Source organism: Crocuta crocuta, unplaced genomic scaffold, assembly GCF_008692635.1.
Source record: "Crocuta crocuta isolate KB4526 unplaced genomic scaffold, BGI_CrCroc_1.0 scaffold586, whole genome shotgun sequence".
NCBI lineage: Eukaryota > Metazoa > Chordata > Mammalia > Carnivora > Hyaenidae > Crocuta > Crocuta crocuta.
In genome coordinates, this window is record NW_027532407.1 from 962,932 (window position 1) to 984,313 (window position 21,382).

The 21,382-nt window shown below is 36.9% G+C and overlaps 2 protein-coding genes across 4 annotated transcripts in view; one reads left to right on the plus strand and one right to left on the minus strand.

Moving 5' to 3' along the window:
• CCDC122 (coiled-coil domain containing 122) overlaps positions 1-527 on the minus strand; it is a 71,905-nt gene extending 71,378 nt beyond the window's left edge. The window contains exon 1 of one of the 2 annotated variants that reach the window (XM_077778760.1): positions 471-527. The gene's annotated coding sequence lies outside the window, so the exon portion shown is untranslated. Of the gene's footprint in view, positions 1-6; positions 183-470 lie in introns of those variants that run through there. The other variant, XM_077778756.1, reaches the window with a different exon arrangement.
• LACC1 (laccase domain containing 1) lies at positions 7-9,354 on the plus strand. Of its 2 annotated transcripts, none has more exons than XM_077778754.1 (7): positions 7-127; positions 1,251-1,866; positions 2,503-2,681; positions 3,368-3,533; positions 6,519-6,744; positions 8,129-8,289; positions 9,267-9,354. In XM_077778754.1, the coding sequence occupies exons 2-6, from the start codon at positions 1,308-1,310 to the stop codon at positions 8,286-8,288; spliced, it is 1,290 nt and encodes a 429-aa protein (XP_077634880.1). In that variant the 5' UTR covers positions 7-127; positions 1,251-1,307; the 3' UTR covers position 8,289; positions 9,267-9,354. The 2 variants fall into 2 exon arrangements, with proteins under 2 accessions (XP_077634880.1, XP_077634879.1); XM_077778753.1 differs by lacking the exon at positions 7-127 and adding an exon at positions 228-504.
• The last annotated feature ends 12,028 nt before the right edge of the window (positions 9,355-21,382 follow it).

The following is a 21,382-nucleotide window of genomic DNA, read 5'->3' on the forward strand; positions in this document are numbered from 1 at the left end:
CCCCACCTCGCTCGTGCCTCCCTGCCGCTCGCCGGCCTGGCCGGGCTCGGTCCTCTGCAACCGCGGGACCCCGGCCGTCGAGTCCACGCCTAGCGGCCAGGCCACCCCGCGGGTGGTCGGCGCTGAGGTGGGTGAGGTGGGGCAGGCGGCGCCTCGTGCGGGGCCGCGGGGCGGGGCTTAGGACTCCTCCAGGTGCCCAGCGGGCGGCTTCCGGGCTCCGTCCAGACTCGGTGCCGGGCGCCGCCGAGCTCCCGGCGGACTGGGGGTCTGAGTCTAAGTGGAGCGCGGTCAGGCGGCACGGGGAAAAGTGCCTACGGTGCGGGTCCAGGAAGTGCCAGGGGGGCGGAGAGCAGGCGTTGGAGGAGCTCGGGCAGGTGGAGACCGAGCGCGGGACCGGGCGGGGTGTCATTTCCCAAGGCAGAGGGGAGGGTGGCCGTCACCTTCCTAGCTTCTCTCAATGTTTTTCAAACCTGGCAAGATGAACTTCAGCGGGAGCCCAGTACGGTACGTAGTGGAGGTTGAGAGCGGCGGCAGGAAAGAAAGGTCCGGGGCCCAGGGCGGGGGTCTCCGAAGGCGGCCCCTGAAGAGAAAGCGAAGGCCGGGGCTGGGCGTGCCGGGGCTGGAGGGGTGAACGTCCGCTCGGGGCCAGGGCTGCGCACTGAGTAAGGAAGAGGGTTGGCGGCACATCTGATCCAAACCGCTGTAGCCTTTGTGCCCATTGCCATACCTGGAGTGCTGTGTAAATCCTGGGATCCACTCAGCTTTTATCCCCTTAAAAGCGTGAATTTTAGGTGCAGCTCCATTTAACCTATTGAACTTAAGGTCCCAATGTGTCATATGAAGGGGTGTGACCTAATATGCCAGTCACGTCAAGATTAATGATGTATATAACATAAATTGACACCCTGTAATTAAAAAAACCAAGACTTGGTCTAAGTCAATAAGTAATTCCCTACTTAAAACTTGCTGTGTGCAAAAACATCACACACACACACACACACACAAGCCGAGGTACTATTGTTCTGCTGGAACGGTGTACAAATACTTTCACAAAACGAATTAAGAGAGGATTCTGCTCTCATGGTTCAAGTAGGACGGATAGTGGACTAATTTTAATGGGAGGAGTCCATATTTACTATTTTGTTTTTAGATCCATAAAACTTTTTTTTTTTAATGTAGGTACAAATTTCTGTTGTAACTATAAGAAGGTTGATATAATTTTGCATTCTTGGGCTAATTTTTCTTTATAGGTGATTTCTTAGGAGGCACAGAAGGCTTCTTTGAAGGGCTGTGTACCCTGTTGAAGCATGGCAGAAGCAGTGTTGATTGATTTCTTTGGTTTGAAATCGAACTCACAGAAAAACAGTCACCAGGTATTACTGAAGACATTGAATGCTGTCCGATACCACCATGCTGCCAAGGCCAAGTTTCTTTGCATAATGTGTTGTAATAGCATCACCTGTGAAAGGGATGCGGCACATAACTTTGAATTGGAAGCAAGCAATGGATTATCAGCTCTCTTGAGAGAATTTGAAACTGTTAGCAATCCTAGTATGGCTGCCTCCTTGTATACTATTAAACAAAAAATTGATGAAAAAAATTTGAGTAGCATTAAGGTAATTGTACCCATGCACCGGAAGACATTACTGAAAGCTTTTATTGATCAACTCTTCACCAACGTTTACAATTTTGAGTTTGAAGATTTACAGGTGACTTTGAGGGGAGGTCTTTTGAAACAGTCCACTGAAATAAACACAATTACAGATCAAGAACAAGAAGCAATCCAGAACGAAATAAAAACATTTTTGAGAAGCCTGCCAGCACTGAAAGGAGAATTAACCATTATCACATCTCCTTTAATCTCAGGTATATTAAACACTGTGTTGTTTTTACGGTATACTTGAAAAAAGTCTTTCTTTAAAGATTGGTCACCTTTTTTTCCTCTTCTCTTTTGTAGACTGTAGGGTTTATAAGCTCGTTGGCATCAGCTGCAACATGGGAGTATCAGGGATGGCTTTGTAGTGTCAGCATGTCAAGGGATAGTCCCTTCAGAGCCACTCTCAATAAATAAATTTGCTTTGTGCAAATTCAGCTTTAAGACAAATCCCCCAGCCTTCTTTTAAAATGAGATTTATGGCCCTAAGCATCTCCTGTTTAGAAATTCTGAAATCTTAACTCATTGGTATCTAGACAGAAGAATGAAATTTAAGAGTCCAGCTTCCTTCTTGGTTAAATGATATTTACTGTGAGCTATATGCTATTAGGAATACCAAAGACAAATGGGACACAAGATACCCTTTGACGAGCAATAATCCCATGGGGAAGGTAGAGCAAACACAAATCGTGTATAACAAGAATACATGGAGTGCTGTAGAAATTGGAAGCCACAAAAACAAATGCAGCTTGAGGTGATCAGGGAAAGTCTTCCTAGGAGACTGGGTTTGTAACGCTCTATAATCTTTGTATAGCATATTTTTAATCTTCACTATTTCTATTCAACAGATATTTTCTTGCATGGATTTACTACAAGAACAGGTGGGATATCTTACATACCAACTCTTAGCTCATTCAACCTCTTCAGTAGTTCCAAACGGAGAGATCCCAAGGTGGTTGTTGAAGAAAATCTGCGTAGGTTGGGGAATGCTGCAGGATTTAATGTGGAGAAATTTTACCAAATAAAGGTAAAGTTTTGTTTCGTGTTTTAGAAGATACAAAGTATATTCTTGACTGTGCTAATGACTACATGGACTTTAATCAAGCTGTTTAACTTTTGCATTTGGTGTTTTACTGAAAAATTTAGGATAATGCTTATGTTGTTTTTCTTAGTTCTATATGCTGTAGCTTAAATATCAATTCTGTGATAGATTTCAACTGAAGCTACTTCATGTCTAAGAGTACCTTTAATTCTCAGGGTATAGTGTCACTGCCCTTTTTGATTCAGAAGGAAGATTCCAGAATGATGAGAGAGAAAGGCCATTATTTTCTAAATCAGTATTAGGAGGAACTAAGGTCACAATTGATGCCTTGTTTTTTACAGAATTCTAGCTTTATTTGAATCAGGAAAAGTAAAAATATCATTGATTTGGTAATTAACTTCTTTCCATGAATAACACTCTATGAAAGTGCTGTAAGCAGAGATTTACCCATGCCTAGTGTTTTCCTTTAACTAAAATATGCAGAGATTATAATTCCAAAACTTAAATGATAAGTAATTTGGTATTTACCACATATAGGAGTGATGTATTTAATGCTTGCTAGTAATATTAAACTGCTTGTATAATTTCATACAAAAAGAGTTTTTTCAGAAAAGCTTATGGTGTGAGAAACCTACTTTGAAAATATTTTTATCACACATCTTTGGTATTAGACTGATCATGCCAATGACGTCTGGATTATGGGAAGGAAGGAGCCTGAATCTTATGATGGAATTACCACAAATCAGAGGGGAGTCACAATAGCAGCCCTTGGTGCTGACTGTATACCAATAGTTTTTGCTGATCCTGTCAAAAAAGCATGTGGGGTTGCTCACTCTGGTAAGTATCCTTAATGAAGCATTTAAGATTTTACCAATTTTGTAGTATAGGCAAAGTTATAATTTCTTTCTGGTGAGCATGACAAGACAGTTAATTACTTTACATGGTATTAAATGTAAAGGGGTAGAGCCACATACTCTTATTATAGAAACAGGTAAAGACAGTACATAAATCAAATTATATGAATCAGAGTAGAATTCCCAAAGGAAACAGTAACCAGGCTGATTTCTGAAGAATTTGTAGGACCTGACTAGTGCCAGTGTTTCTCAGCAGGGGTGCTATTAACATTTTGGGCAAGATGATCTTATATTGCAATTGGCTTGGCTTTCAAAATTCTTAATGCCAGCAGCACCTCCAGTTCTTGTAAGAACAGCAGCAACAAAAAGAAAGCCCTCATGCTTTTCAGAACATTCCAAAGGGAGTGGTACTTCCTCTAGTTGAGAACTCTTGAAGTCCAAGCAATGGGGAATAGGAAGGTGAAGCATGTTGCAGAAAAGTATTCATGAAGATGAAGGTACAGCAGCATGTATAAAAGGTATGGAGGTAAGAAAAAGCAAGATATGTTTGGGAAAGGTCATTTAGTTTAATATGTTATAGTCTAGTGCCTTTATTATCTAAAGATAAGAACAGAGGATTTTTAGATGCTATGTTAAGGTTATGGAATTTTGTTTTCTGAAGGTATTTTAAAATGCTGTTTAGATTATCCTATGGTTATGACTCCATGTGAAATAAGGGATGATCTTTCAGATTTCCTTCTGCTTGTAAATCTAGGACTACTTTGCTTTTTAGACAAAAGATAAATAAGAAAGTGGCATATTTTTCTTTTGATCTAGCTAGAGGTATAAGATTGGATGTCTAGAAGTCAGATTTTGATTTGACATTATCAAAATGTTATTTAACATTGGAGTCTTAGTTCCTGAATATAAAAAAGAGACTCTTATTTGTTACTTCTTAGGTTTTGAAACATTATTTTTAAATACCAAATATTAAACCTGTCAAAATGAAACCCTTTTGAATCAAGTTAGAGGTCTGACACTTTCTGATTTCAAAACTTATTATAAAGCCACAGTAATCAAAACAGTATGGTACAGAAATATAAGACAGAAATATAGACCAATGAGACAGAACAGAGATCCCAGAAATAAACCCTTGCATATATGGTCAAAAGATTTTTTTTTTAATGTTTTTTATTTATTTCTGAGAGACAGACAGCATGAGCAGGGGAGAGTCAGAGAGAGAGGTAGACACAGAATCTGAAACAGGCTCTAGGCTCTGAGCCTGCCATCAGCACAGAGTCCAACACGGGGCTTGAACCCATGAACTGTGAGATCATGACCTCGCTCAACTGACTGAGCCACCCAGGTGCCCCTATATGGCCAAAAGATTTTCAACAAGGTACCTAGACTATACAATGGGGAAAGGATAGTGTCTTCAACAAATAGCTCTGAGAAAACTGGATATTCACACACAGAAGAATGATATTAGACCCTTCTCTCACATCATATATAAAAATTAACTCAAAATGGGTTAAAGACCTACATGTAAGAGCTGAATCTATAAAATTCATCAAAGAAAACAGTGTAAATCCCTGTGAACTTGGATGAGGCAATGGTTTCATAGATGTGATACCAAAAGCACAAGAAACAGAAGTAAAAATAGGTAAATTGGATTTTATCAAAATTACAAACAACATCAAAGGACACTGTCAACACAATTAAAAGGCAACCCATGAAATGGGAGAAAATATTTGCAATTCATTTATCCAATAAGGGGTTAATGTCCAGAATATATAAAGAACTCCTACAATTCAACAACCACAAAAAACAAATAACCCAGAAAAATAGGCAAAGAAGTTGACTAGATATTTCTCCAAACGTGATAAGCAAATGGTCAAGAAACATGTGAATATATTAATTAAATATATTAATTAGGGAAATGCAAATCAAAACTATAGTGAGATATCATCTCACACCCCTTAGGATAGCTAATATTAAAAACAAACAAACAAACAAAAATAACAAATGTTGGTAAGGATGTGGAGAAACTGGAACCCTGATGTACTGTTGGTGGGAATGTAAAATGGTGCAGCTGCTATAGCAAATAATGTGGTTCCTCAAAAATTTTAAAATAGAATTACCCTGTGATCCAGCAATTCTACTTCTGGGTATATCCAAAAGAATTGAAAGCAGGATCTTGACAAGATACTTTTACACCCATACTCATGGCAGAATTATCCACAATGGCAAAGAGGTGGAAAGCAATCTAAGAGTCCACAGATGGATGACTAGATAAGCAAAATGTGATATATACATACAATGGTATATTTTAGCATTAAAAAGGAAGGAAATCCTGACACCCGAGTGAAGAGTTTGAGGGCATTATGCTAAGTGTAGTAATTCAGTCACAAAGAGATACTTGTAAGATTCCACTTATATGAGGTATCTATAGCAGTCAGATTCACAGAAACAAAAAGAATGGTAGGTACCAGAGATGGGGGAAAGTGGTGAGGGGGTGTTGTTATTTAATGGGTATAGAGTTTCAGTTTTGCAAGATGAAAAAGTTCTAGAGATTGGTTGCACAACAGTGTGAATGTATTTAACACTACTGAAGTATACACCTAAAAAGAGTTAAAATGGTAAATTTTACATATTTTTCCCATAATTTAAAAAAATATCTGAAAAAAGTGAAGGAGAGAGAAGACTAACAAGGTGTATGTAATCCCAGTGGAAACTGAAACTGCAGAATATTTGTAAAGAAAGTGGAAGGGACCTCCCATTAAATAACTCTTCCACATCAGGTGCTTTGTGTAATATACCTAATTTAAAAACCAATATTTTAGTTAATTGATTATTTAGCTTAATTTTTTAATTTATTTGCTGTTTCTGAACTTTGAAAAACATACAAACTACATTTTTAAGGTAGATATAAATTAAGGTGAAATGTTATATTTTAACTTCCTTATCTTTTTTTCTTCCTGTTTGCCAGGTTGGAGAGGTACTTTGTTAGGTGTTGCTATGGCTACAGTGCATGCTCTGATCACAGAATACGGCTGTAGTTTGGAAGACATTATCGTTGTACTGGGCCCTTCAGTAGGACCTTGCTGTTTTACTCTGCCAAGAGAATCAGCAAAGGGGTTTCATAATCTTGATCCTGAATGTGTACGGTTATTTGATTCACCAAATCCCTATGTTGACATTCGTAAAGCCACTAGGTAAGTTTGATTTCATTCCAGAACTGCAAGTTTGATTATTGCTTATTGTTTCTTTTTTCTTTCTTTCTTTTTTTAAAATGTATAGTCTCTGTGGCATGAGTACCTCAGTTTATTTTATTTTATTTTATTTTATTTTTAAATATTTTTTATTTTTGAGAGAGAGAGAAAACAAGAGCATGCACAGACCAGGGGCTGGCCACAGAGAGGAGGACATTGGGTTCTGTGCTGAGAGCAGTGAGCCTGATGTGGGGCTCAAACTCATGAACCATGAGATCATGACCTGAGCCCAAGTCAGATGCTCAACTGACTGAACCACCCAGCTACCCCTGCTTCTAAAATGAAAAGTACTTTAGAGAACAATTAGTAACTACAAGAAAAATTCAGGCGGCAGATATTTAAGTAGCTGACGTACACATATACATAAAAACTTATTTTAAGTATGAAATCTATTGTCATTTAAGTTTCAATAGTGAAATTTTCCTGTCTGGTGCCTCTTACTGACTTAAAAGTGAAAGAGGATATATTTACCATGTAGTTTTGAGAGATCTATTTAAACTTCATATAGAAAAGTTGCCATATACTTCATAGGCATTCCTCAACTAAAATCTCCTAAATATAATAAACTATCAGAAAGCTGATGGTTTAAAACTGTTTTTATTCTCTAACTAGAGGAATATATTTCGTAGAAAAAATGTTAAGTAATATAATCACATAATCACTTTCAAGCTTTTTATGGTCCCTTATAATTTTGAATTACGAAGTTTTGCTATTAATAGCCATTATGATTCCTATAAAGGAAAATTGATTTGAATTGTGTTTCTATTCCAGCCAACAAAACCTTGCCCAGATTCTGCCTCATTTAACACATAAGTAGAAAGGATTGAAATTGATGTGACTTCTTAATGTGACTTGTGGAATTAGTCTCACTAATTTATAGTCACATTTCATATCACAAGTGTTTATGGAGAAACAGATTCTCTGTGAAAACTCTGGTTAAGCGGAGGACAGGAGAAGGGAGGGTCAAATGACTAAAAAGCATGTTCTGAATCAAATTAATCTTGTCTGCAAATACTCTAGTAACTTTAGAAGTTTTTTTCTGAATAAGTACTTGATTTTGATTATAAAATTCCCAGGTCATGTCTGCAGAACAATATGAAAGGTTTTACACTTTATATATGAATTTAAGTGATTAATGGTGATAAAATCTACCAATTCCTGTACTTGTTCATATTCTATATCTGAGAATCAACTTGCATTGTTTCAAGCAGATCTTTCCTAGAATTCTTTTATACCAATATCCAAAACATACACACACACACATTTTACTGCTTTGTCTATTGGTAAAATAAACTCTTGCTATCTTTTGAAAAATCTTTATCCCAAGGATTCTTCTAGAACGAGGAGGAATTCTACCACAGAATATTCAGGACCTGAACCAAGATCTCAACATCTGTACATCCTGCCATCCTGACAAGTTTTTCTCCCATGTCCGAGATGGCCTTAATTTTGGTACACAGATTGGCTTCATATCAATTAGAGAATGAGGTACAGTAGGTGTTCTCTCTTCCTTACCTTCTCTCCTTCCTCTTTCTACCTTTCCCTCCCCTGATTTTTAAGAATTAATCATATTTAACTTTACTCCTTTATTCTTGTAGGAAGAATTAAGTTTCTACTTTTTATTGAAGCAATAGAGGTAGAAAAGTTAATTTTCAATGATATGCTGTAAAGAATAGCCACTCCTTTTCCTAATTAATGAAGAATAATCAGTCCAGCATATAAGTATAAAATGAAATCATTTATTCTTTAAAATAAATCCTGTATGAATATCATATATCTTCTACTTCATATCAGTATATTTCCTATCATAACATCCTCATACTTTTTTTTTTATTCTTTTGATTTGAGAAGAAATCTTTACATAAAGATTCTAAATTCTAGAATAATAAAAAATCCTCTCATACACAAGCTGGCTTGGTTTTCAGCTAGATTTCTAACTGATTATCTATAGCAGGAGTTTACCAGTTTTCTTTAAAGGATAAATAATAAATATTTAGGCTTTGTAGTATGTGCAGTCTCTGACTCTACTCATCTTTGCCATTGTACAACAAAAGCAGACAGGAAAAACACAGAAACAAATGAGTATTACTATATTTCAGTAAAACTCTATTTATAAAAAAAGGTGAGGGGCCAGACAGGTTTAGCCCATGGGCTATAATTTTCTGATACCTGATCTGTATTCAAAGAGCAAGACTGAGTGTAATTTTATTAAATTAGTATTTATTTCAGATAATTTTCTTAGAGGTATACAGAAATATTTCATGACAGTGATTTAGTGCTAACCCTTTAGCATATATCTAATTTTCCTTAAGTTTACTTTTAACTGAGTTAATAATATTTTTAATCTTCACAATGGCTTTAACTCTGTAATATACAAAAGACTTTAATGGACTTTATGATTTTCAGCTTGATATTGTAATAGCACTAGTAAGGGTCTCTTATTTGATTTCAATGTATTTTTACAGATGCTTGACTGGATTTTTACACAACTGTTTCCTGCCTCCTTCTAAACCCTTCGGCAAAAGAGAAATTTAGCTGTTTGATTTACTTAAAGCTGAAAGGATTATAATGGATAATTCATCTTTAGGAATATTTTCATTAATATCGAAAAACCAAATGATTTTTATTTGATTCTAACAAAATCTAGATAAGGATTATTCTTAAAGTTTGTTCTATTTTCTATGTTACATAAATCAGGAATAGGTCTGCTCAGTTCAGTATTTATTGGATACCCTCTATTTGTCAAGCATTGGTAAAGCATAGGTGAATCAAAATAAGTAGTAACTTTTCCCCTTAAGTCTAATGCAGTGGAGGAGATAGACACCTATAATACTTAAATTTAATTTTGTTAGTAATGGAAGAGTACAGAAGAAGAAAGGATTAATTCTATCTGGAAGGCAGGATAGTGAAAGTGCTATAGAGAATATGATATATCACATGGGCCCAAAAGATGTACAGGCTTTTGACAAATGAAGAACAACCATAACAGATAGAGGGAACACCATGAACTAGGGCATGAAATTGAGTGTGTAACATGTTATAGAGAGAGAAATGTGTAGGCAGAAGTTACTGGAAAAACAGTTTGGAAAGAGATTAATTAGGGTCTCACATGCCATGTCAGAGAGTTTAGAGTTGATTTTTCAGGTAAAAAGTAGGCATAAAAAGTAGAGGAGTGTTTTTATTTCCTTGGCATCTATAACAGGATGGATTTAAATTGCAAGAGATCAAGGCAGAGAGAATTAGTTAACAGGCAAAATATTTTTACAAAAATAAAGAATGAAGCCTAAGTAAATACCATGGAAATTAAGATGGAAAAAATAGATGGAGAAAGTTTTCAGACATGGAATCAGAGATCCTCTTAATAGATGAAGACAGGTGAAGAAGAGTGGAGAAGTCATTGATGACTCCAAGATTTCTGCTTGGTTGACTATCGAGAGTGGCAACAAGAGGAAGAAAGAAGTTTGGGAAAAGGGAGAAGAATGATGAGTTTGACACACAGACTAAAGTATATCCAGATGGAAATATTTGGTCAATGACGAGAATACAGCCCTGGCACCTTGGTGGGAGCTGGGAGAAAGAGCTTTAGAAGTTGGCTATGCAAAAATGAGGCCTGAGTCCATTGGAGTAGACTGAATCATCTAGGCAGAACTACAAGATAAGAAAAAAAAGGGGGTTTGAGGGTGAAACCTCTTACAATACCTGCATTTGAAGAATAAGAAGCTGAACCAATAATAATAATAAAAAAGATTAATCATTAGAAATCAGGAAAAAACACCCAGAGTATTCCTAGTTTGAAGAAAGAAGCAAGCGTGGATGTGAGAGGTACTCAGAATTTTCAGAGATAAAACATACAAGAAATGTTCAGAGATGGAATAAAATGAGGACTAAGAAGAAACCAGTGGATTAACCATTCTGAGGCTGTTCTATAGGCCGTTGTGGGAGAGTCGGATTTCAGGGCACTGACAAAGAGGATGCATAGGTGTCCACTCTTCTTTGATAGTATTTACTAGAGAAGATAAAGAACTGGGGGGCTATATCTCAAAGGAGGAGGTATTTTTTTTTCTTTTGATCAGGAGTTTTAAGTATATTTGTAGGCTGAAGAGAAGAGTCAAGCTATTTTCACTTGGGAAAAGTGGTATATATGGCATGTATTTTTAATGTTTGTAGTTACACTGCATCTTAAAATTTTTTATCCTATTCATATGGTTCTTTATGAACAGGTAGTAGAATAATGGAAAATTATATTTGTCGGGTATTTACAAGGGACTTTTACATATATTACCTCATTTTATCTTTACAGCTATTCTGAAATTCATGGGCCAGTTGTTATCTTTATTCAGATGAGGTAACTAAGTCTCACTGAGGTAGAGTTTAAAATCATACAATTTGTGATAAAGTAGGATTTGAACCCACATCTTGTGACTTCAAATCTCATTTCAGATTTTACAGTTAATCAAAGCTATCTAAGTCAAATTTTTATTTTCAACTTTTTATTAATATCATCCTTTCATACATTCAGTCAAAATTTTGTTGAGATACTAGGATAGGTTAAAAAAATGTAGCCTTTAGGAGGTTTAATATATAGTGAAAGATGGCAGTCAATAAACCAGCAACTGTAGTACTGTGATATGTGTTGTAAAGTTGTCACAGCCTGATACCTTGTTCAGTTGATTTCTTCTATGCAACTCATAGGTCAGTGTAAAATTTAAATACCTCATTTCTTCCAGTTCAGGGAAGGCACTAAACACAAAGTATACGACAACAATTTAAAACTCAGGCAAAATACTTTTGTTTAATGATAACAATAAAGAATAATTTCACACATTAAGAAAAGTTGATAATTTTCCAGTTCTTTACTATGCATTATTTTGTTTGAAGTTTACAAATTTACAAGAGTATTAGGTGGCCATATTCACATTATGTACCAAAATATTCTAAAATAAAATAAAATTATATTTGACTATGATTTTAATTTATCTGTTCCAAAGTATTTAATGAAAAGTCTCCATGCTGTTTTACTGAGTGAAAAAGTATTGGTTCAGTAACTTAGAGACAAAAATAACTAGGTTGTTAAATAATCATGTCTTACTGTTTCTGTAAGATCTTTCTCACTCTGAAGCATTTATATATAGGCTTATGGTACTTTGACGGTACAACCACAATGATGATTTTTATTTTTAATAAGTAGTTTTCAAGCTAAGCTCTCCTACTAACTGTGGGTAGGCAATACTGGTTGTCATTTTATTAAGAAAAGGAATTAAGTTTGTAAATCAGAAGAGAACTCATGACATTCTTTGGAGGTACTAAGTATCAAACTAAACTTTGTCTAACTTTGTAATTTTAAATTGTGAATAATAGTATAGTTACCAAGTAATTTTGCTATATTCCATTGCTTTATAAAACAAATGAAAAGTGATGTTTCCACTAGGAGGTAGTATTTCTACAAGTAGCTTTGCTCTGTTTCTTGGTATAAAGTTGAATCAGTCTTACTCTCTGTGTTTAATTGTATCAGGGGGGGGAAAAAAAGGAGGTGAATTTAAAGTTAATGAATGTATTGCTGTTACTTTATATGCACCATCTTGTAGTTCAAGTATATAAAAGCATTTATGTACTCACCCACCTCACCCACCTCACCCAGCTGGATCTATCTCATTTCTACAGAATCTCCAGTAATTCCTTTTCTATAATTACAGTAGAATTTGGGGGGAGAAATGCAAAGAAGCTTATTTTATGACACATGACAAAAACGTAAATAACACCCATGGATTCAGAAGCTGAAGGATGTCAATTACACATGAATTATATCATTTTATATTTCAAAGTAGATTTAAAAATTGTTTCTACTTGGTTGTGCTAAAGTTATACTTACAATATATCCATCCTACCTTTTTTTTTTTCTTTAAGAGAGAGAGAGAGCAAGAATGGGGAAGAGGGGCAGAGGGACAGAAAGAAAGAGAGAGAATCTTAAGCAAGGTTCACATTCAGCCCAACATGGGGCTTGATCCTACAACCCTGGGATCATGACCTGAGCTGTAATCACTAGTCGGACGCTCAACCAACTGAGCCATTTAGGTGTCCCAACATCCTACTTGTTATGTGAACTCTTAGATGCCACCAATCTATGGAAGTCCAGCACTTTCAAGAAAGCACTACTTAGTTATCTAAGTGTTTGTGTGTGTATGCATGGATCTGAGTGTTTGTGCTAAATGGCAAGCAAGAAATATGCATGTATTATATATGACATACAGCCTCTTTGCCCTAAATAATGTAAATTCAGACAAAACATATTGGAGGCCGTGGAATTATGGATTTCTTTTTATAAAGTTTTTATAAATTGTGCAGTAAAGAATGGGAATCATGGTTTATATGCTTACTGTATGTGTTTATGTGAACTGTGGTCTAGAGCACATATGTTTCCATTGTAGGCAATGTTTTTAAACTTGTGATTTCACAGATGGAGCAGCTGCTATAAGTAATGAGTTATTCTATGCTGCTATTTGCTTAGTAAAGGAAATAGAATCTGTCACTACTACTTTTTCCAGAATAACACATTCAGTTTGGACTCATGATGATCACATGTCAATTGTGTAGACAAACTTTTCACACTTGCCTTAAATGGATTTTCTTTATAGAGAAATAAATGCTTATGTCATATTTCCTATGTCCTTGTGCCAAACAACTCTGTGGGGGGGCGCCTGGGTGGCTCAGTTGGTTGGGCATCTGACTTTGGTTCAGGCCACAATCTCACAGTTCATGAGTTCAAGCCCTGTGTTGGGCTCTGTGCTGACAGCTCGGAGCCTGGAGCCTGCTTTGGGTTCTGTGTCTCCCTCTCTCTCTGCCCCTCCCCCGCTTGTGCTCTGTCTTTCTAAAAAATAAACATTACAAAAAAATTTTTTTAATGAGTCTCTTGTAGACAGCATATAGATGGATCTTGGTTTTTTATCCATTCTGATACTCTGTGTCTTTTGATTGGAGCATTTAGTCCATTTACATTCAGAGTGATTATTGAAAGATATGGATTTAGTGTCATTGTGTTATCTGTAGGTTTCAGGCTTGTGGAGATGTCTTGTCCTTTATAGTCTGCAGCATTCCACTCACAGAGTCCCCCATAGGATCTCTTGCAGGGCTGGTTTGGTGGTCATGAACTCCTTTATCTGGGAAAGCCTTTATCTCTCCTTCTGTTATGAATGACAGTCTTGCTGGATTAAGGATTCTTGGCTGCATATATTTCTCATTCAGCACATTGAATATTTCCTGCCACTGCCTTCTGGCATGCCAAGTTTCAGTGGACAGGTCTGCTACTACCCTTATGTGTCTACCCTTGTAGGTTAAGCTCCATTTGTCCCTAGGTGCTTTCAGAAATCTCTCTTTATCTTTGTATTTTGCTAGTTTTCACTATGATATGCTGTGGTGAAGATCTATTCTTATTGATTCTGAAGGGAGTTTTCTGTGCCTCCTGGATTTGGATGTCTGTTTCCTTCCCCAGATTAGGGAAGTTCTCAGCTATAATTTGTTCAAGTAAACATTCTGCCCCTTTCTCTCTCTCTCTCTCTGCTTCTGGAACTTCTATGATACGGATATTACATTTCATTGAATTACCTAGTTCTCTAATTCTCATGGTCTATTATTTTCTAACTCTCTTTTTCTTGGCTTTATCATTGTCCATAATTTTTTCTTCTATTTCACTTATTCTCCCCTCTGCTTCCTCCATCCATGCTGTCACTGCAACTAGTTTATTTTGTACCTCATTTACAGCGTTTCTTAATTCATTGTGACTATTTCTCAGTTCTTTGATCTCTGCAGCAATATATTTTCTGCTGTATTCTATGCCTTTTTCAAGCCCAGCTATTAATATTATGAATATTATTTTAAATTCTTGATGAGATACATTGTTTATATCTGTTTTAAGCAATTCTCTAGCTGTCATTTCCTGGAATTTCTTTTGAGGAGAATTCTTCTATTTCATCATTTTGGCTAGTTTTCTCTCCTTTATGTGTTTTAATAGCTTGTAATGTATCCTGCACCTGTGAGAACTACTATATTAAAAAGGAGTCATACACTATCCAGGGCCTGGCCCTTCAGGAGGTCTCTTTGGAGTGTGTTGTTTGCTCTCTGTTGTTTTGACTCTGGCTGCTTTATCTCCCTACTTGTAGTGGTGGTTTGGATCTTCCACTAGGTGTGCTTTGATTTGTTGATTGAAGTAACCCTGGAAAAAATTTTAAAAGGGGGAGGGTGGTAGTAGGAGAAGACTTATCCCATACAAAGAAAGAAATGACAGGGGCGGGGGAAAAGAAAAGAAAAAAAAATTGATCAGGCAGAGAATCGAGAAACTATATGGCTGAATACAGAGAGAAAGAGGAAAAATAAAAAAGAAGGAGATACAGAAGAGGTGTAAAAAGAATAAATTTAAAAATGTCTGCTTAAACAAACCACCAACCAGAATAGAGGAGGGAAGAAATAAGAGGAAGTAAGAAAGAAAAAAAATTATATATGTATATATGTGTATGTGCATACATATATAATAAGAATTGACCAAGAATCAAACCAGAAAATGCAAAAACACTGGGCTGATATCTGATGGTGTCTTGGAACCAGTGGCTGTGCTGGTTTGGATGAGGGGCCATCTGGTTCAGTCAGTGTCAATCTTGGTTTGGTAGATAGCAGTTACCAGGCACAGAGGAGCAGGGTTTGGTGTAGGTGGGTCCCGCCTCCACTGTGGGCCCTCTGTCCTGCTCCCTGAAGCCCGACTTTGTCGGTGATGGGGGGAAAGAAGGCACACCCAGTCTCTCCTCCGAGGACCAGTGTCCCAGACCACTCTGTTCAGACCTTTATCACAGTGACACGTGGCAGGAGCGGGCTGGTTTCTCTTGCAGGGTCTTTTGTCCTTGGAGTGGCTATATGCCTTCTTCCCACAGCACTCAAGGGAAGGGACTACTCTCTCTGACTGCACCTCTGAGCTCGCTGCCAAGCAGCCCCGGGTTGGATTCCTTCCTCCCCAGGTGCACACACAGGGCGCTGGCCCCAGTCCAGAGGAAGTCCCACAACCCTGGATCATCACTCCTAAGGCTGTTTGCAAGTTAGAAATTGGTTCTTTCTCCATTTTTTCCATTCCCTGGTTTGCAGTCCAGAGAAGTTTTTCTCATGTACAAATACAATTCTACACTTCCATAGCCTCTCTTTCTCTTTCTTTTGTCTCTCCACAGAGAGTGATCCCTCCCCTCCTTGCCTATACTGCCCATTTTATCTCTCCCAATTTACAGTCACGTGCCTATGGCCTGCCAAGCTGTCCCCGTGGGCCCGTGGAGATGTTTCTGTCACTCTGTAGCCTGGATTCCTAGAATTCCAAGTCATCTGGCCTGAATACTGCTGTGTTTGAGAGACAAGGGAACTTCGGGCCCCCTACTTCTCTGCCATGTTAACTCTTCCAACTCATAACCATTCGTTAAGACTCAGACCAGGGGTCATCTTTTCCAGAACATTTTCATTGGTCATTTTCTTGACTAACATCTTGTGCATCATTTTTTATAGTCCTCAGTGTCCTGATTTTTAAATGTTGGTCTGTTTACTTGTCTACTGGTATATGTAAACTCTATCAGAGTGAAGACCAGGTCTTCCTCATTTTCATATTTTTAGTATCTAGCAAAGAGTAATACATTGTAATCACCTATATCTATAGAAGAAAAAAGGGAGGGAAATGGGGAGGAATCCTTTAATGATTCAGTACAAAGTCCAAAGGGATAAAGATAATAAATCATTTTGGGGATTGTTGTGTATGTGTGTGTTGTTATTTTTTGCCAAGAAGTTTTCTATCTTCAATATTTAGTTGAATATATTTAAATATAAATTATAGCAATACAGTAATGTCATTTTAAGGAAAGAACATATAAGATGGAGATCTGTTTTAAAGTGTTCAGCCATGTTTCTCTAAAAACATTAGAATTTCCAGTTTCCAATTCATATAACAATGTAAACTTTAAATTATTGCTTTAAAACACATGTCTTCTTTAGGAATGATATATGTTAGAGACTCTATGTGTTTTCAAAACTGTTGATTTCTTTCCACTCCTATAATAATACATTTTAGTATTTATCTTATATTACACAAGAGCCATGGTCCCTGACCCCATGGAACTTACATTAACTTACATCCCATTAATGAAATGAATATATTCATATAATCAGATCACTATGACAGGAATCCAGAGAGTAAAGATCAAAAAGGTAGGTCTTTTCCATGAAAATTCAATAGCTTTTCAATAGTTCTATTGATACTTGAAAGTAAAGTAGTAAAATTGTTTTGTTTCAGTAGAGTCTATTTCTAGAGCAATAGTTCTCAACATTAGCTGCATTAATAGAATTGCCTGGTAAGCTTTAAAAAAACACCCCAAATCAATTCAATTAGAATGGTGGTTGGGAGGGTTACACAGTAACATCAGTACACATGAAAGCTTTCTTGATGATTTTAATGTGTAGCCAATGTTGAGGACCACTGCTCACTGGGTACTTTTATATCTTCAATGTTTAGTTGAATTTATTTAAATAATGATATATTAAAGGCACTATAAAGAAAGAACTTTTGCAATAAAAATCTATTTTAGGGCTTTATGCCATGTATTTTTTAACCCATCATTAGACTTGCCTGTTTCCAACTTGTAGTAAATTTGAGAATATTGAGTCTAATCTGATCTAAATTTAAAACTTCTTCTCTTCCAACTTGGACCAGACAGGCATTGTTTGATCCCATTGGCAAAAGGCACACTTTCTTACCACTTAGTATAAAGGTGGTAGATTCCCCGAGTTCAGGATTTTTAACATAGGACACAAATAGATGTACAAAGAATACACCTGGGTCCCTCTCCAGCACCCCTATGGAACTTTGGCAGTAAGGCAAACCCACTCAAATGTAATTTCATTCTACTTGCTAATTGTGAATAATGAAGTCATTTGTCCCTGACTCAGGCATCTCATGTCTTCTGTCAACATTCATGAAATAGTGATAGGCTAACTTATTAGCTTATTAGTAGGGTTAGATAAATAAATCTTAGACCCAACAAAGAACAGGCACCTTAGTTACTTGACTCCCTATCTAGAGGTGTTCAAAAGTGGATGGATAAACCTCTTGATGAAGATACTGCATAAACATAGCAAGATATAAAGCCCCAAACTAGTTTTTCTTGGACTTTCAATGTCCTTCCAATTGCATGAATTTTATTTCTCTTTAGAAAACATAGTGCATAGTTTTAGATGTGTCTACAGAATACCAGAATAATCTTACGGAGTTATTCCATGAGCAGTATATTGTTGTGCCCCTTCAAGTTGAACCACTAGGAAATCCTTCCATAAACATGACACCAATACATAAGTGACTCAGCTTCTGTCCATTGCCTCTATATATCCCTACTCTAATAATCTTTATTCACTTTCAGATGAAGGGAAAGTCAAGATTATTATGCCAAAAATGTAATTGATTGTAGACTTCATATCAAGCTGTTAGCACCCTGGGGAGTCGAGGTTTGAATCTCTTATCTCTGCCTTGAGAACCCTTTCTGCCTTATTGTAAGTTAAATAATACTGACTTGTTTTATTGGAAATCCATGGACATTAAGTTTCATTGGCATTAATGAGACTTTAGTATCTAAAGCAGAGGTAAGAACACTCATAATATTTTTCTCTCATTGCTGAAAGCCTCTGATAATGTTTATCAGAATACTTTGAAATGTATATTAAAATCTAGTCTGGTATTCTAAATGAGTGGTAACTCATGTTTGAATCACCTATGATATCTGACCTTCACTGATCATAAACAAAGCTTTTACATTAACATGGCCATAACCTCTTACTATCATCTTCCTTTGTCTTTCCCTTTGCAAATGTTTTGTGTATGATGCGCATTCATCCACTGGGTGGCAATATGTACCCAAGAATGTATACTGTTTTCTTATCATTACCACCCCCACCCATCTAACTGAATTTAAGATGTCAAACATTTTTATATGGAAAATAGCCATTATATCAAATCAGAAGAAAGAGTATTGTCTGAATTCAAGCTCCTAACTAGAAGTAACTACGGAGATTTTAATAATGTTAAGACTTCCTGTCATTTACTGTCAACCGCATTGTCTCCTCCCAATAAAGCCACAAACATACATTTGCAAAATAGAAAATTCTTCGTGCTTTTCTCATCTCTCAGTATTTTATGGATTCATAAATCATTCCTTAAAACACACACATGGGGCACCTGGGTGGCTTAGTCGGTTAAGCGTCCGACTTTTGCTTAGGTCATGATCTTGCGGTTCGTGGGTTTGAGCCCCGCATCGGGCTCTGTGCTGACTGCCAGCTCAGAGCCTGGAGCCTATTTCAGAGTCTGTATCTCCCTCTCTCTCTGACCCTCCCTTGCTCATGCTGTCTCTCTCTCTCTCTCTCTCCTAGAAATAAATAAAAATATTAAAAACAAAAACAAAACAAAAAAAACCCACACACATGCCCTTTTTAAATTCCCCTAACCTATTTTTCCAATGCCAGTACTCTTAGTATCCTCTTATTTCTGTGGCTCTTGCCTGACAATGGACCTTTCCCTTTTTCCATATAGATTTATTTAAAAAAATCAAATAATATAATGTTAAGAGATTTTTACATATCATTAACTTTGACTATGTAATTTTTTTTTCCAGATGAGCCAACTGAAGTCCCAGTATTAAGTCAATAATGTTAGTGCTCGACAGGACATTAGAAACCATCTGCTTAGAGATTCTACATATTACAGTGTTGAGACCCAGGGATCTGATGACTTTCTTAGGGTCATCCCACAAATAGTAGTGTGGAACTACACGTTTACTCTCTTGACCTTCAGGTCAGAGGTCTTTTCACCACAGAGCTTTGCTTTGTTTAATCATTGATTTATACATTTAACTCATTCATCCATTCAACAAAATATGTTTAAGTAGCTGCTCTATTCCTGGCACTGTGCTAAGGTTTGTAGGTACAAATTTGGATACTTTACACCACTTAAAAAACTTGAATCTAAAATTGGGTAAACTGCCACCAGGTGGCATAAGCCCTCAGATTGGCAAGGGCATTTATAGGTAGTTTATAGGTAACATTTCAGTTTTCCTTCTTAGACATTCTTTTTTTTTTTTTCAAACTGAGATGGTGAGAACTGGTCTGAATGTGCAATCCAGACTTTTCTGTTAAGGTGCTGCCAATCTGCCAGCCTACCAGGTACAGGTCTTTGAGTTATTATTCTGTTCCATGTTTTGCTGATTAGGTTACTGCTTGTTCAAACTGGCTCCTTCCCTCACCTTTAGCTTCTTTATAAAAACCTTCAATCTAGCACCTTGGGCTAGTCTCAGACTACTGCAAGTTCACTGCTACTTCTGAGCCTTCATTCCTGCTGTTCCCTTCCCTGAAACTCCTTATCTCTCTTTTTTTTTTTTAATCTTTTTATTTTTTGAGAGAGAGTGTGAGTGGGGGAGGGGCAGAGAGAGANACACCCCACAAAATTCCTTCTCTTTTAAACTCATCCTTGACTTTACCAGTATCTAACAGGTATTTGAATGGTAATTATGGTGATAGTAATATATGATATGCCAAACCATGTACTCTCTTTCCATACCAGAATTTGCTATGTCCCTTTCTACCCTTTTGAGAGTAAAGATCTAGCTTGTGAAATGGGTATATGAACAAATAGATTGAAGGCAATTACCAGACATGGTGGTGACCATAGTATCAGTCTTGCAGTGGTTGTCAAGAAAGAAATTGGTCCTTGAGTTAGGTTTGGACGTAACTCAAGTAGTATAAATGGATACAGAGTTAAAGATGTTTTTATAATAGTGAGATGAAATGGCATGGTTTTTCAAAGTCTGATAATTTTAGCATGGATAAAAGGCATGATGTATATGCAGGTAAATGACCAAAGTTGAAATTAAAAGGAAAGGTAGGGACAGATAATGAGGGTCCTTGAATGACATGCCAAAAGTTAGGACTTTGTCCTTTAGGCATTATATGTCATTACAATATTTAGGAAGAAGGATGACACAAACAGATTTGCATTTTAGAAAGATCATCCCTAGGTGTATGTGGCATGGATTGGGAAGAGGTGAAATCAAATACAAGGCCACCAGTTAGGAAATGACCATAGAAGCTGGGTGGGGATGTTAAGGCCTGAACCAAGGTAAAAACTGTGCTTAAAGAGAGGCAGGGATGAGTCTGAGAGCATCAACAGATTTTGACAATATGATACTGTGATTTATAATAAGAAATACATAAATATTTATTATTTATTAATGTATTATTAAAGGGGTCTTTGTCTCCTTTCCAGGCAGAGATCTCCTAAAACTCAAAGAATTTCCTAACAACAGGGAACCAGAAAGGTGTCTTATTTTTACGTTAATGAGATGACTTTTGGAAAACTCCTTTGTAACCAAAGGATGGAGGCTGGTTGCCAGGAGAACTGAGGAAATACTGAAAGGTTTAGGACTGAAAATTCCCACAGGGGAAGGGAGAGAGAGAGCAGGGACTAGAGGTTGAATCAATCACCCACTGATGGTCAGTGACCAATGGTTTAATCCATCGTGTCTATGTA